At 35.9% G+C, this 14533-nt stretch overlaps 1 protein-coding gene across 1 annotated transcript in view; it reads right to left on the bottom strand.

The window, feature by feature from the left end:
- Positions 1-8480: 8480 nt before the first annotated feature.
- LOC134531062 (U3 small nucleolar RNA-interacting protein 2) overlaps positions 8481-14533 on the bottom strand; it is a 49577-nt gene continuing 43524 nt past the window's right edge. The window contains exon 8 of the mRNA XM_063366580.1: positions 8481-8752. Coding sequence (XP_063222650.1) covers positions 8529-8752 — 224 coding nt within the window. The 3' untranslated portion in view covers positions 8481-8528. The remainder of the gene's footprint in view (positions 8753-14533) is intronic.

The following is a 14533-nucleotide window of genomic DNA, read 5'->3' as shown; positions in this document are numbered from 1 at the left end:
CCAAGCTGCTCCGGATGGTTGCACAGCCAACTAAGTGCCTGATTATCCGTGTACAAATCGAATTCATGGCAATGGAAATATGATTCAAATTTTTTAAGGCCGAAAATACAAGCAAGAGCCTCTTTTTCATAAGTCCCTAGCCGGCATTCCGACTCAGAGAGGGTCCTGCTAGCGAAGGCAATAGGTCGAATCTTGCCCTCCTCCACGTGTCCCAGGACCGCGCCAAAGGCAATGGAGGGTGCATCGACATACACGGCGAACCGCCTGTCATAGTACGGCAGCACCAACACAGGCGGGGTTACCATGCGCGATTTCAAAGTCTTAAAGGCGGATTCCTGTGCTTCGCCTCAGTCAAAGGTCACACATTTTTTGACAAGGATGTTCAAGGGGGCACAAATGGCAGCAAAGTCTGGGATGAAACGAGAGAAATACCCCAGCATTCCTAAGAAATGCTGGACGCCCTTAACATTTTTAGGCCGAGGGAAGGCGACAATAGGGGAGATTTTATCAGAGTCCATGAATAAGCTACCTTGTGAAATTACATATACGTGATCCCTGGCCAAAGAAATTTTGTTGGGGTTGACTGTCAACCACGCAGCTCTGAGCCGACTGAACACTTCGGCAAGTTGTTGCATATGCTCGTCAAACGAGTTTCTATAAACTATTATATCGTCCACATAACTGAAAACAAAGTGAAATTTCAAATCACTAAGCATATGCTCCAAAACACAACTCAGACTCTTCGTCCATCATAGGGAGGTCCAAATATCTGGTCTTGTCATGCATTGCTGACAAGTGTGCTTCTAGAGATGTGCCCTTCCGTGGATCGTATTTTTCCGCGTGGAGTTGTGCCCTCAGGTTACTCTGGATGCGGATGTTCCAGTACTGTTGTCTAAACAGCTCCCTGAACTGGTCAAAGCTGTGGGTGTGTGTGCTGGTCAGCTCCCACCAATAGAATGCTTGACCCTTTAAAGCATTGTTCTGGCACTTCAAAATCTCTACGTCAGTTAAATTGAATATGGCTGCATACTCCTAGAATTTCCTGAGAAACCGCATGGGACTCTCATTAGCTCGGCCGGCGAATGTAGGCATGGCCTCTGCCTATAGTTTTGCTGGATGGTGCATGAGAGCTACCGGATCCAGATTGCGCTCGGTTGTTGTTGTATGTGCCCTAGGCTCAGCTGTTGCCCTAGTTCCTGCAGAATGTCTGGGTAGTGACTCTGCAGTGGGTTGGTCATAACTGCACTCAGGTGTGGGGTACAGCTGTCTACCGGTGTCAGTATGTGACACCTCAGGTACCTCTCGCTGGGTACTACCAGCTGTGTCAGGTGTACGACTCTGGTTTACAGTTAGATTCTGCAGGCATTCACTTAGGTTAGAGGTCGCTACCTCCATGTCCTCTAGCCTGACCTCGAGTCGACGGGTCTGCCCATGCAGCTCATCCTTCATACTCGCCTGACTGCACTAACAAAACTCCCTCAGACCATGTTGTTCCAGTGTCACATGCTCGCGAATGGTTAGTAGCTGGGTTTCCAGCTCTCCTACTCGCTCACTTGTCTGTACCACCTTATCCACTACCTGTTCAATCTCCCTCTGTTACTGTATCAGCTTTTCCTCTATACTGTGCTCCAGACTTTGCAAACTGGAGCAAGTCAGACCTGGTTTCGCCTCCATCTGTTCTGCGTGTTCTGTTTGCTTGGAGAATTGTGCCATGATCCTGCTCTCAGATTGCTCTGTTTGCCTCGTCAGTTGTGACATTATTCTACCCTCGGATTGTTCTGCCTGCTTTGAGAGTTGTAACATCTGTTGTAATACTTGTGTCAGGTCAGGACTCGATGTGGATGTTCCTGGAGTAGTTGTTGTCATATCATTTCCCTGTGTTATTCCTCCTGTGGGAAGGGGCGACACTGGCCGCCCTAACCTCTCACTATGCAGTGTGTGTGAGTGTGTAGGTACAGTCATTTCACTTATTTCGGGTGATCTACAGTCCTCCATGGCTGTCAGTGTGTCGCTATCTGAACTATGGGTAGTGGGACACTCTTCGCATACACTGTTAGCCCTGCTCCTAAGATTGTAAACCTGCTCAGCCATTGTGTAAAATCTTTACTACCAATACAGTCACCAATTACACAAGATATTCTGTACACTTTAAAGTTCAGCTAAATGCTTGAATGTCAACAAACCTAGCAGATTTGATACAAGCAAATTGGGCCCCACTGTTGGGTTGCCACTCTGAACTTATGTAATAATAAATAGTTCTGTGAACTGTTAATATAATAACAATAATAATTTAAAAATGTTATTTATAATAAAAACAATACACTTTCTGTGCACGGAATAGTCATGTAACAGCACACTGTTTTGCTCACTTTAACGGTCCTGTGTAAATGAGAAATAGTTTCTTGGTACTTTGTTCCCATAAATTATTTATAGGATTCAACTTCTTTAGAATGAGATCTCCAATACTAAGTCTTTTATTACGTGTCCTCTTCTGCACTGTTCCACGACGAGGTGAAGGCGAGCTCTGACAAACTTCTCAATCTGCTCTCGTGTTTCCTCTTCATTATTTAAATCTTCTTCCTTATCTTCATTGATCTTGTCAATTCCTGGTAATAAACAGGTAGGTAAGGCCTCCGAATGCTCGTTGGACAAAATATCATTGCGTCATTCCAGTCAAAGTGTGCACGGTGTGGTTAAGTATGCATTCCACAAACATGTAACCAAATTTCTGGATAGAATTGTTAGGTACTCTTTAATTCTATTTCTTCCTCGTAAGAAAATCACATTCATTTTCTTGCATATTGATGGTGTCCACACTTCTTTTAATTTCCGAATGGATTACCCCTTTGTCAGCAGTAGCCATCGGTGATTGGGACCTACCATCACTGATGCTTACTGGTTTTAAGTTGGCTGATTACCCATCCCACTAAAACTTGTAGCATTTTGTGTGACAATGCTGGGTAATTTTTCAATACCTTGATTGGTAGAATAGAATACACCTGGATGAATAGACTCCTGGCATTGAAAGTAACCAGGTAACTGTGTAGTTAAGGATGCTTGATTATCATGGAATGATATATGAAGTTATTTACCAGTATTGTTGCAAGTGGCGTCACTTGTCAACTGGTTGACTTGCAACTTACTAGTGAGATTTGATTGTTGCGGCAGTCAGCCCTGAGGACTTCGACTATTTTCCGACGAATTCTGTTCTCGCTGACCTTCATAATACAGTGTATTATGACTTTCTGCTTGTTGATAATATTTTCCATCGTAGGGATAGGACGATTCCAATATATCAATTCTCGATACCCAATTCTCGATTCTATATCGATTCTCGATTCCCTATTGATTCTTGATTCCTATACTAAACAACTGATAGGAGATTTTTTTTAACATACAGAGAATTTCACTTGAATTCTAAATTAAAAAGGTTTATTTAAAGCCACACACATTTAGCAAATACTTGGAAGTTAAACAGCTTTCAGAAAAAATTCAACACTTATACAAATTGTATAAACTGTTTAAAACTTTTAATTTATGTAAATATAAAAGAAAGATATTGTAGTTAACTTTTTAACAATTAGACATCACTAGTTTTAGATCCTACAAAAAATAACCTAGAGGATGTAAATTAATGTAGGTATTAAAAAAAAACATAAGGCCTACCTACTCAAAACTCAACAAAATGTCACTACTGTGAACAAACAAAACAGTTTACAAGTTTTTGTTTAGCAAAACAAGCCTTCGCACAGTTTCAGGGTCTAATCGATGATGCTTTTGGTCAACTATCAGGCCAGCAGTACTGAAAAGTCTTTCAGAATACACTGTGGATGGTGGTATGATAAGGTACTTTTTTTTTTCAGTTTTTTTATGTTAGGGAATTTGTAATTTTCCTTCCAGTACTTGAAAATGTCTGCAGTGGGAGGAAGAATTGGTTCCTGAAGGTAAGTGTTTATTTCATCCTTCACAGAAGTTTCCTTTGATTCACACTTGGCATCATTTATGATGTTGGTGTAAAATGCCCACATTCCATGACTCGCTGCTGGTGCTGCTGTTTGCTTTGTTTGGACATTGGGTAACTGAGGCTCTGAGCAGTTGGTTTTTGTTGCTTCTTCAATTAAGTAATTTTGTGCAACTTCAACACACTTTTGGTTAACAAACACATGGCTTTTCAGTCGAGGATCAAGAAGTGTTGCTGCTGCAAACAAAATTTCTTGCTCCACTTCTGCATACCTTAAGTTCAATGAAGAAATGAGATCATTTTTCATACCCAGAATTCCTGAGCCATTGGGTGCTGGCTTTTGTAGCTCTCTACGTGTGCTGTTAACAATCGGTATTATCTCTGATGCATTCACAGTTGCAGAACTAACAGCAAGTGTAGCATGGTTGAAAATGCTCAGTACGTCAGACACATGGGCAAGTAAATTCCATTCTGCAGTCGAAAGTTCTGCAGGCAAATTGAGCTTCGTTGCAGCTAGGGTGACTGCCTGCTTTTGCTCAAGTAGACGTTGCAGCATGTGTAATGTAGAATTCCATCGGGTGGGTTCGTCTTGGATGACTTTATGCTGTTTTACACACAGAACAGACTGAGCATTTTTCAGTTCCTTGCATGCTTTACTTGAGTGTTTAAAATGACCAACAATGTGGCGGCATTTTGCTGTCAAACTAGTTACATTCTTGTTGTTAAGTAACCCATCTTTAAAAACAAGCTGAAATGTATGCGCTAAGCAAGAGAGATGTTGAAACTGTGATGTCTCTATGGCACTTAACGATGTTCCTACCATTGTCTCTCACAATGCAAACAACCTTTTCACTCAGATTCCACTCTTGAAGAGTTTCTGTGATAAAAGTGCAAATGTTCAACCCTGTGTGTGAGAATTCAAAAAATGGAATTACCTCAATACAAAGGTGTTGCAGAACAAAATTGCTGTTGACAAAGAGCACCATCAGACTCATATAATCGTCGTTATTAGTGTAAGTCTACATGTCTGTTGTGAGGCTCACATACTCTGCATCTGTCAGCTGTAGTTTGACACTTTCTGTGCACTCATTGCACATCTCTGATATCACTTTTTTCAAAAAATGTTTCCTAATGGACATTATATACCTTGGCTCCATGAATTTCACAAATTCAGTTAACCCTCTGTCCTCGACAATACTAAAAGACTGCTTATCTAGGCACATCATTCTTCCAATATGTCTAGTTATTGATTTAGCTTTTGAGTCACCTGGTTTTAAAGGTGAGGTTTGAGTTATAAATTCTTTGAGTATTAGTTGGATAAGGGATTTCTTGGCTATTGGTTTTGGTTTCGTTTTCAACATTTGGCACTGTTTGAAACTGCTTAGAAAGTCTGTGGGATTAGGTGAGCTGGGATCATCAGGGTCAAGTATTGTACAAGCAGATGACTGGGCTATTGACAAAATAGTGCTGCTGCTTTTGCTAGGAGATGAACAAGGTTGATGACTGACTTGAATCAAATGTGATGAAAACAATGAACCACTGTTGCAGGGCAAGGAAGTTGATTTCTCTGCATGAGCTGGTAAGTCCAAGCCCCTATTTGCTGAATCAAGTTTTCTCTTCTTGGTTTCTTCAATAAACGCAGTATGATTCCCAAGATGTTTTTTCATTGTTTGTTGTTGTTTTTGAAGCACCACCTCGCGAAATTTTTGTACTACAAATTTGGCAAATTGCATAATAGTTGTCGCTTGGATCAATAAAAAAATTCTCCCAGACTTCACTTGACATGATCGTAATTAGTAAAAACGTAGTAAACACTTGGAAGTACATATACAATGTTTTTAAAGCATTTTAAACAGCACAGTACAAATACTTCCAGATATACAACAATTTCGAAGTGAAGTCGCTGCAATCAATATACATAACTTAGTAGGTACGTGTTTACGTTTTGCCAATGCTGCTTTCATTACGGTAGTTGATTCGGCGGCCACGTGCTAGCTATCTATTACTGATTCAGTAAAACTGAACGCGCCAACGACCATTTGTGATAGAATTAAAGCGCCCTTTTTTTTTTTTTTGCAAACTGTTATATCAAGCCATACAGCACGGCAGCAAACTGTAGCAGTGTATTTACTCCATGGAAATATACTCTATGGCTACTACATCTTTGGTAGGTATCTCGTGATGTCATGTTGCTATGCTAAGCCAATCATAACCTTAAAAGCTCAACTAACAATTTTATTGCACCGCAAATAATGTGAACCGATAATTAAGTTCTTTTATTGATAGCTACTTTCTACACTCTTTATAGTTATGTATTGCATGTGCCCCATGGTTTTCATTTCCAATCTTACAAGTATTTTAATAGCTATCAAAAGTTGCCAAGTATGAATTTTCAGGATAATTTAGAAAAAGTTAGAAATCTGTATATGGTTTTATACTTCATAAGGATTAGAGAAATTATTTTTTACTTTTTAGTCCGTTCTAAAAACATGGTATGTTAAAAAAAAAATTTATTTTATTATTAATTTTTGCTTTTTAGGGTTATGTATTGCAACAAGTGTTGTGATATTTTCCAGCTGTTCATCTGACTCAACAGCTAACCGTTGAGCATAAGCCTCACGTAGACCTCATAGTCTTGCTTCATGCTCCGAACTTATCTCTCCAGCTCTTGATTCGGAAACTCTAAATCGATTAGATTCCAGTCAAGAGATACGCTGATTGACTGTTTCATTCGCTCGTGCTTGAGCATGTTGTTGTCCATCATTAGCAAGTCTACAAGAATGTGCGCACGAGTTCTCAATAGATCTTGCATTAGCCTTAAGTTCCTTATCATTACGGCGTTCGACATTATGCTGATTTTCAGGAACTTCTGTTGCTCGCTTACGACGTTTGGCTAATTAAGCACACCAATCTGCTTCCGATTCCTGTTGAAGCATTGCTAATCGCTTTTGCTTCTGTTCTAGGCGTCACTTGCATAGGGTGGCTGTCCCCTTCACCATCAGAGAAACTTTTCTATCACCTGGAAGCAAGTTATTCCAATACGCCTTAGATGGAGCATGACTATTTGGGCTTTTCAAATGCATATTGCATCGATGACAAACAAGCAAATCACTTTTAGCAACAAGTTCCGGTGGCAAGTGTGGCTTTGGCAAATTCAAACAATAATTTACTACCTGATTAGGATAGCATTTTTTTGGCAAATATCACTTGATACGCTTGGATCTCAGCAAAAATGGATATCCAACTTAAATTCATGAACTGTAATATATGAAATTAACTGAAGAAAGATTAATTGAGCAATACAAAATTTATTTATACATTCGATTCTTGAATAGTTGGTTTAGACAGAATAAAAAAATTGATATATTCTGTTCATCTGTCAGTTAGATTTGAGCTATATTCAAGTACATATACTATATATAGCTGATCGAGAAGTTAGTTATAATATAAATTGATGATAAAATTTTTATCGAAAAAACAAACAAATCAATACAAAAGCGAGTCAGAGCTACATTATATCAGGTAAAAATTTAAATTGTATAGGGAACGTAATTCTTCTTCTTCAATTTTTTTTATTTCTGCTGTTTTGTTTTCGTCTTATTCATTTTCATCATCATTATCTCCTTTTTGTTTTTCTTCTTCTTTTTTCATATTTTCATGCATTGTCATCCACTTCTAAGCTATGGGCCCAATTTCAAGTATATAGCTCATCGGTAAGTTAGTTTAAAATCAATTACAAAATCCCATCCGGACAGACATACAAGAAAGCGAGTTAATAAAAATGGGATTTATCAGTAACTACTAGTAGGAATTTATTAATGCTGTTTTTAGGGTGAATACATTTCTAGTGTTGGAAAATGGTATTTTCATAATTTTATTTTTACTTTGCGGAAAAGCTGTGGCATAAGATATTTAACGGTATTTCCCCACAGGAAGAAGATTCTTCAGAGAAAGGATGTTTCTCACAGAAAGGAGCTTTGCAGTAATCATGGATTTCCCACAAAATAGGATTATTTTTAAATAATAAATTTATTTTATTTCCTCTATTTTTTTACACTTTCGACTACAATTTACTATTCAGATAATTTAAATGATAAGATCTTGATTAGTTTATAATTATTTGTTCCTGTATCACAAGAAAAATTAATGAGCAAAGTATGTTATTACAGTGGAATTACACCTTTCATTAAAATTTATTAATATATTCTATTTAAAAATACATTTTTAAAAAACTTGATCTAAACCATGTTTTAAACCATTGTGATTTAAATCAGCCAACCTTGGAAGTGATTTGTGAAAAATTGTGGCAGTTTTACTGTACACAAAATTGTGATATATATATATATATAAACTTTTGAGTTGACATGGTTTTGGGGTCTTTGGACCAGGAAAAAAAAAAAACTATATAAAAATTTCCGGAAGTCACACCATGGTAACGGCTATAATAGGTAGTATTTCTTTGAAAACTACCTAAGAGGTTTGTTGATCTGAATGGACATGATAATAAGAAAGAACTGAATGGTACTAACAAGAAACAAATATTTATTAATAAAATTACAAAATCTTGCTATTTCTTGAGTAGAGGTATGATCACTATGGCGTTTTTTGCTTCTTTGATCGTCCACCAGCGACCAAACCTGTGCTCCTTGCTCACGGCCGCTATCAGGTGGCTCCCGTCCGACGTGAAGCACAGAGCGTTCACAAACCCCGTCACTGGCACCTGCATCACACACGTCAGCTCCCGGAACCCGGAGCCACACTTCCACAGCCTCACGTGCCCGTCGTGCGAACCTGCACACACCACACCATTTTCTCTTTTACTCACAGGCTGAGTCCAACTCAGAGCACTACTACATTAGCACAGTCACGTGAACAAATATGAACTTCAGACATTGCCACATGTCATGTATGATCCATCTATTCAGTTATATCATTTGTTGCTTGTTTTGGCTCCATGAAATTAAGCTGCAGCAATATGACCAGGGCAAATGTTATGCTACTGAACTAAGAATTCTACACATAATCTGATTTCGTATGTAATAATAGAGTACAGCTGGAATAGATTAAATTATATATGTAAAGAATTAAAGAACACGTGGTTTTGAATATTTATTAATAAACCAAATTCCTTTTTGAAATTCCTTTTTTTTTGTTTTGTTTGAGCCCGAGTCACATGCCTGTCAATTACGTATGTATTGAAATTTGATTTTATTCTGATTATGGATATTTTGTGTTCGTTTTTATTTTTAATATTTCATTTTTAAATTATACAGAAATTACATGAAACAAATTATATTACTGTGATATTATTTGTGCTTAACAAATTTTTTTCTTTACTATAAAATTAGTTTGTTTATAATCCGTCTCTTGTTACTTCACTAAATTTGACATTGTGGCCCATGGAACAGTATATACACATGTAAATCATGTAATTTGGAAAGTACTGTTATTAGGTGATAATTTATTGCAGGTTAAAAGCTTTTTATTGGCTGAAAGTACAAAACAATTGTGTCTGAAATATAAATTCAAAAATTTCTTCTTATAGGAAAATTTAAAAAAATCTATTTGCATTTATACTTTAAAACTATAATATAATTTTGTAGGAGTTTTATTTACTAAAACAAAGAGATAAATAAATACTGGAAGATAATGATAGCTGGATAGCACTAATGACATGCCTGCTTTAAATTAATAAAAGTCTTTCGACAAAAGTTTTGTTTGTATTTATTTACAGTAAAACTCTTTTAAGAAAATAATGGGAAAACCTAACAAAATGTGCTTCTTAAGCAAGAAAATTAAAAGGGGTAAGTACACTATTGAAAAGCATCACTATTTGGAAAAAAACATGGTGCACAAAATTTTACATTAAATATTTAAATAGAAAAAAAAAACTTAAGTATGTGAAGTGAAACATTGCTACTACTAGAGTCGAAAATGAGAAAAGATATTCTCGCAAGAAGAACAACTTGTAATAGTGCTAAAATGATTTCAAAAAGTGCAAATTTAAATTCATACATCTCCCAAAAGTTTCTTAATTCAGGCCATTTCTTGAAAACAGTGCATTCCAGGAATAAAATGTATAAGATAAAAACTGTTGAAAATTTCATAATGAACAAAAAAAGTGTTAATTTTATTGGCAAAGCTTGTGATGTGTTGCTGTGTTGTCTGTGTAATAATGTGTTCTCAGCTCTGAAAACAGCTTACTTGAAAAAGTATAAGTTCAGAAATCTAATACTTGTGACACACCATTTTAATACGACAGAATGGAAAGTTAATACCCGGGAATATTAAGAGAGGCAACTGTCCACGCTCCCTACAATCCAGCATCTGAAAAACTTTATATTGTTCCCTCGTTAAATCATGTTAATATTTAATGGGAGAAGGCGAGAAATATGCAGCTTAACAATTCGCATTTCGATAGAAGACTAACCAATGTAAACCTTGGAATTGAAACTTGTAAAACTCTTACAATAACACAAAATGCAGATGAAAAAAATGTAAACAGCTTTACTAAACAACAAACAGGCACTGACTGTTAGCCAATGGAGACCTGACACATTCATTTTTGGCTGTTTATTTCAAGTGTCAGAATCGGTTTCTTAGACTGTCTGTGAATGGAAAGTTAGTTTCCTGTAAGAGATTATGTTATTCAACTAGTGATATAAAAATTTTCCATTATTCAGAAGTTTCCTATAACTAGGCCTGAGCTAATATCAGTTTTTTTGGTTCGTATTGAATATGAATTTTAATATAAATAATTTGTGATTACAAATATCGAATTCGAATAGTAAGAGAGAGAATTCCAGAAAAAAAATTTTCCACGCCAATTAACAACTTCTGGGAAATTAAACAAATAATACTTAAAGTGAAAGGCTGGTTAAGTCAGCAACAATAATGATATGGAAAATGTATGATTGCAACATTGCAATATATTTAAAGAAAAAAGTGATTTTTTTTTTAAAGCTGCATTTCCAAATTAGTAGACAATTTTTGCTAATTCCATCTGGAATCTTAAACTATTTAATTTCTTTGGGTTTGAGATGCGACATCTGTTTTGTTATAGATATATAAAGCAAGTTACCTGCTACTGTATCACATGGTGGTAGTTCGATTGTGAATATCAATTTTCACACCATTGAAACTATAAAATTTACTTCTTTTAATGCCTATCTAAATGGAGTGTTCATTTTTATGGTGTTGTAGTCCATGGTTGTTAACTTTTGTTGATTTATTCTCCCACTTCTGATCAGTGGCGTAGCCAGGATTTGTGTATGGGGGGTGTTAAGAAGCATGCCCCCCCTGTATTAAAGCGGGGGTCCAGGGGTCCTCCCCCGGGAAAATTTGGATTTTAAGGTGTAAAATAGTGCTATTTTAGCAGTTTTTGGTTCTTAAATTTAAATATTGTAATGGTAAAAATTTTATTATTTTAATATGAATCTTGTTTGAGTGATGACTAAGAAATTAATTAAAGATTTGGTGCTAAAGGGGGGGGGGGGGGGGGTTGAACCCCTAAAACTCCCCCCTGGCTACGCCCCTGCTTCTGATGCATGTGATGAAAAGAATATAAATAATATTTTGTTTTCAAGTTTGAAATTTAAAAAAATATTCTGTGTTTGGAACTGTTTACGCGATTATTTCCGTTCTGTTTAGTGAGACAGTAGCGAAAAAAAAAACTTTGAATACTTGTGGTATTTTTAAAACATTACTTAATATTTATTTTTTTGATTATGAAGTCCCAATAAACATCAAAAAAGGGTATTTTCATCTCCACAGTAAAAGATAGTGTGTGACAAACTCATAAGGCATGTTATGTCAAGTATTTGTAAGCAAACGAATATTTATTATTTCAAAGTGATAGTATTCAAGTCAAATCGAATACAAATAATTTATTATTCGTATATGTATGCAAAATTCAAATATTCGCACAAGCCTACACTATAACACATAAGGGAAGTTTCACAGAATATAACACAACTATTTATGCACAGCAAAAACGTGATAAATTTTGAGCACTCAATACTCGCGAACAGGCAACATACAAATGGCCATGGCTCCGCCACTTTCAAAGTTTGCCCAAGTAACTTACTTATTGTCATGACAATACTACTTTAAGTGAAAAACACAACCTTTTTTAAAATGTAAGGGAAACTTATTCGGTAAAAGGGTGTTGGTAATTTTTGTATAACTAATAATAATACTAGAGACGTGCGAGTCTCGGTAATATCGAGAAATTATCGAGATCAAAATATTTTCGATTTCGTCTCGAGAACATTTAAGAATTTCCGAGAATTTCGAGAATTTGTATTGCTTAGCTCTGATTGTCTACTTATGCATTTAAATAAAGCGAAGTTTTTATTTACACGTAAAAAAAGAGCTACTAGGTACTTAAAATAAAAACTTGAATCAGTTACCACATGCCGACATAACACAGTGTATGTTATATCGTTTATTTTCCACGTTCACGTAAATTTTTTTCAAAACAGTGATGTTTCACAATTCAAACGAACACCAATACATGTCGCACTTTAAGAATATATCATATTTTGAAAGAACGTTGCTTGGATCGCTAGCAAAAACGGCACGCATACGGCAAGAAGTGAACACTCACTGTTTGTGTGTCCCGTAATCTATGGAAAGAGATCAACACTTTGTTTATTTTCTTTTTGGGGTCAAGTTTAATTTAAATTACCAGGAAATAAAGGATACCAGTTTTTTTTTTTTTTTTTTTTTTCAGTTATTTTCAGCACTAATACATTTAATTATTAGAATGGCTGATAGTTCTGGAAATGTTCAAGACCGTAAATTGTCGCACATTTGGAAATTTTATGAAAAACGAAAAGGTTAAGAGAGTGAGTGCAAAGTGTGCAAAAAACGTATTCAGACGCTGACTTGTTCAACAAGTGGTCTCTTGCGACACTTGAATCTTCATCCAGCCGCCAAAAAGGATTATTTGTAGGGATGGGATTTTCGAATCTTGGATTCGTCGAATATACCGAATCCTATGGATTCGAGGATTCGTAGGATCCGAGGAGGGATTCGAAGTAGGATTCGAGGTGGGTTTTTAAGAGTTTTAGGTAGTAATTGAAATTATAGTGCTGGTCAAAGTTCGATAATTTAGAACCGAACTGAACCCTTACGTTCGGTTCGGTTCGAAACCTCTTAAAATATATTCGAAAAACCGTACGTTCGTTTAAAAAAAATTACGTTTTTCTAATTTTCTAACCCCCATTTGAGACCATTCACAAAACAGCACAACAAAATTCCATTACTTGTAATATTCCGACTTTTATCGCATAATCGTCGCCTCAACAGTTTCAAGCGCAGACAAAATAAAAATAAAATTATTAATCGTCGCATAACTCGCATAGCATTATTTTCATATAGGCGCGCTTTGTTTTTTGTTTACTTTAGAGATTTTTGTATGCATTTCTCGTACTACGTAATATAAACTATCGTACAAATGCCAAAGGTATTGTCTATTATAGCTTTAACTATAGTGCGTGTACGAGAAGTATTGTGAAATCACCAAAGATTGCGTACCCCATACGTTAAACTAAAGCGCATGTACGAGAACTCTCGTATTTCGGCAAAACTAACGTGATCAAGTTAACACAAGACAAATGCGGTAGGAAATGATTACGTAAATTACTGGGATCTATTTATTTTCTTTGGCCTTTTTGGTTATAACAGTCAGGTACTGAAAATTTAATCTTGTGTATTAAAAGTACTGGCCAGTAAATTTTACAGTACGGTACTAAGTTGACTAGCGTAGTCGCGGCAGCCATCATTATTTCTCGTGTTTTCTTTTTTCCGACGCAAATTTCTATAACCACACTTCTTACGTTACGTTTACAATATTATTGTTCTTGAGGTCATTTGCGATGAGCAGGTTTACGTCGTTTAAGTTTTCCAAATGGAGAAAATATAATGTCGACCCATATGACCCAGAACCACCCCAAAAAATGTTTAAAGTTTCTTCTGACGAGCAGCATTCTTCCAAGAAAACAGCAACTGCAGTCAGCGAGTTTTGTAATGTAGATAGGTAACTTAATTCACATTCGACTTTTTTTTTTTTAATGTCCTATTAAAAAGTTTTACTTATTAAAAATTTTAGGTTATGTCTACCACAAAAATATGTTATGTGGCCTTATGCTGAATGTTCGTCATCTTTATAATAATATATTTTTTTTAAATGAAGGTTAGTGTACACTGAAAAAGGAAGATAGTCTTTTTGAAATTTAGATGGAACTTATTCATGAATTAAAAGAGAGAGAGAGAGAGTGTGTGTGTGTGTGTGTGTCTATATATATAAAGAAATTAAATGCAAAATGATTTTCTATAAACTGTTTTATTTCCTTCATTATTTATTGCATAAACTTTACTTATAAAATGTTTTGCAATGTTTTAATAAAGCTAACCTATATAATGTTTTAAATTTACATATGGCTGGAGAACCTTTCGTTCTCACCATTCAGTGAAAGACCAAAATGCTGGTGGCCGGTTCATTTTAATTGAAAACAATTAATTTCTGTATGAGGTTCAGTTCGGCTCGAAATTTTTTTCCTATGGTTT

This window comes from Bacillus rossius, chromosome 3, assembly GCF_032445375.1.
Source record: "Bacillus rossius redtenbacheri isolate Brsri chromosome 3, Brsri_v3, whole genome shotgun sequence".
Taxonomy (NCBI): Eukaryota; Metazoa; Arthropoda; class Insecta; order Phasmatodea; family Bacillidae; genus Bacillus; species Bacillus rossius.
The sequence above is the reverse complement of the archived record's forward strand: the minus strand, read 5'-3'. Positions and strand labels throughout refer to the sequence as shown.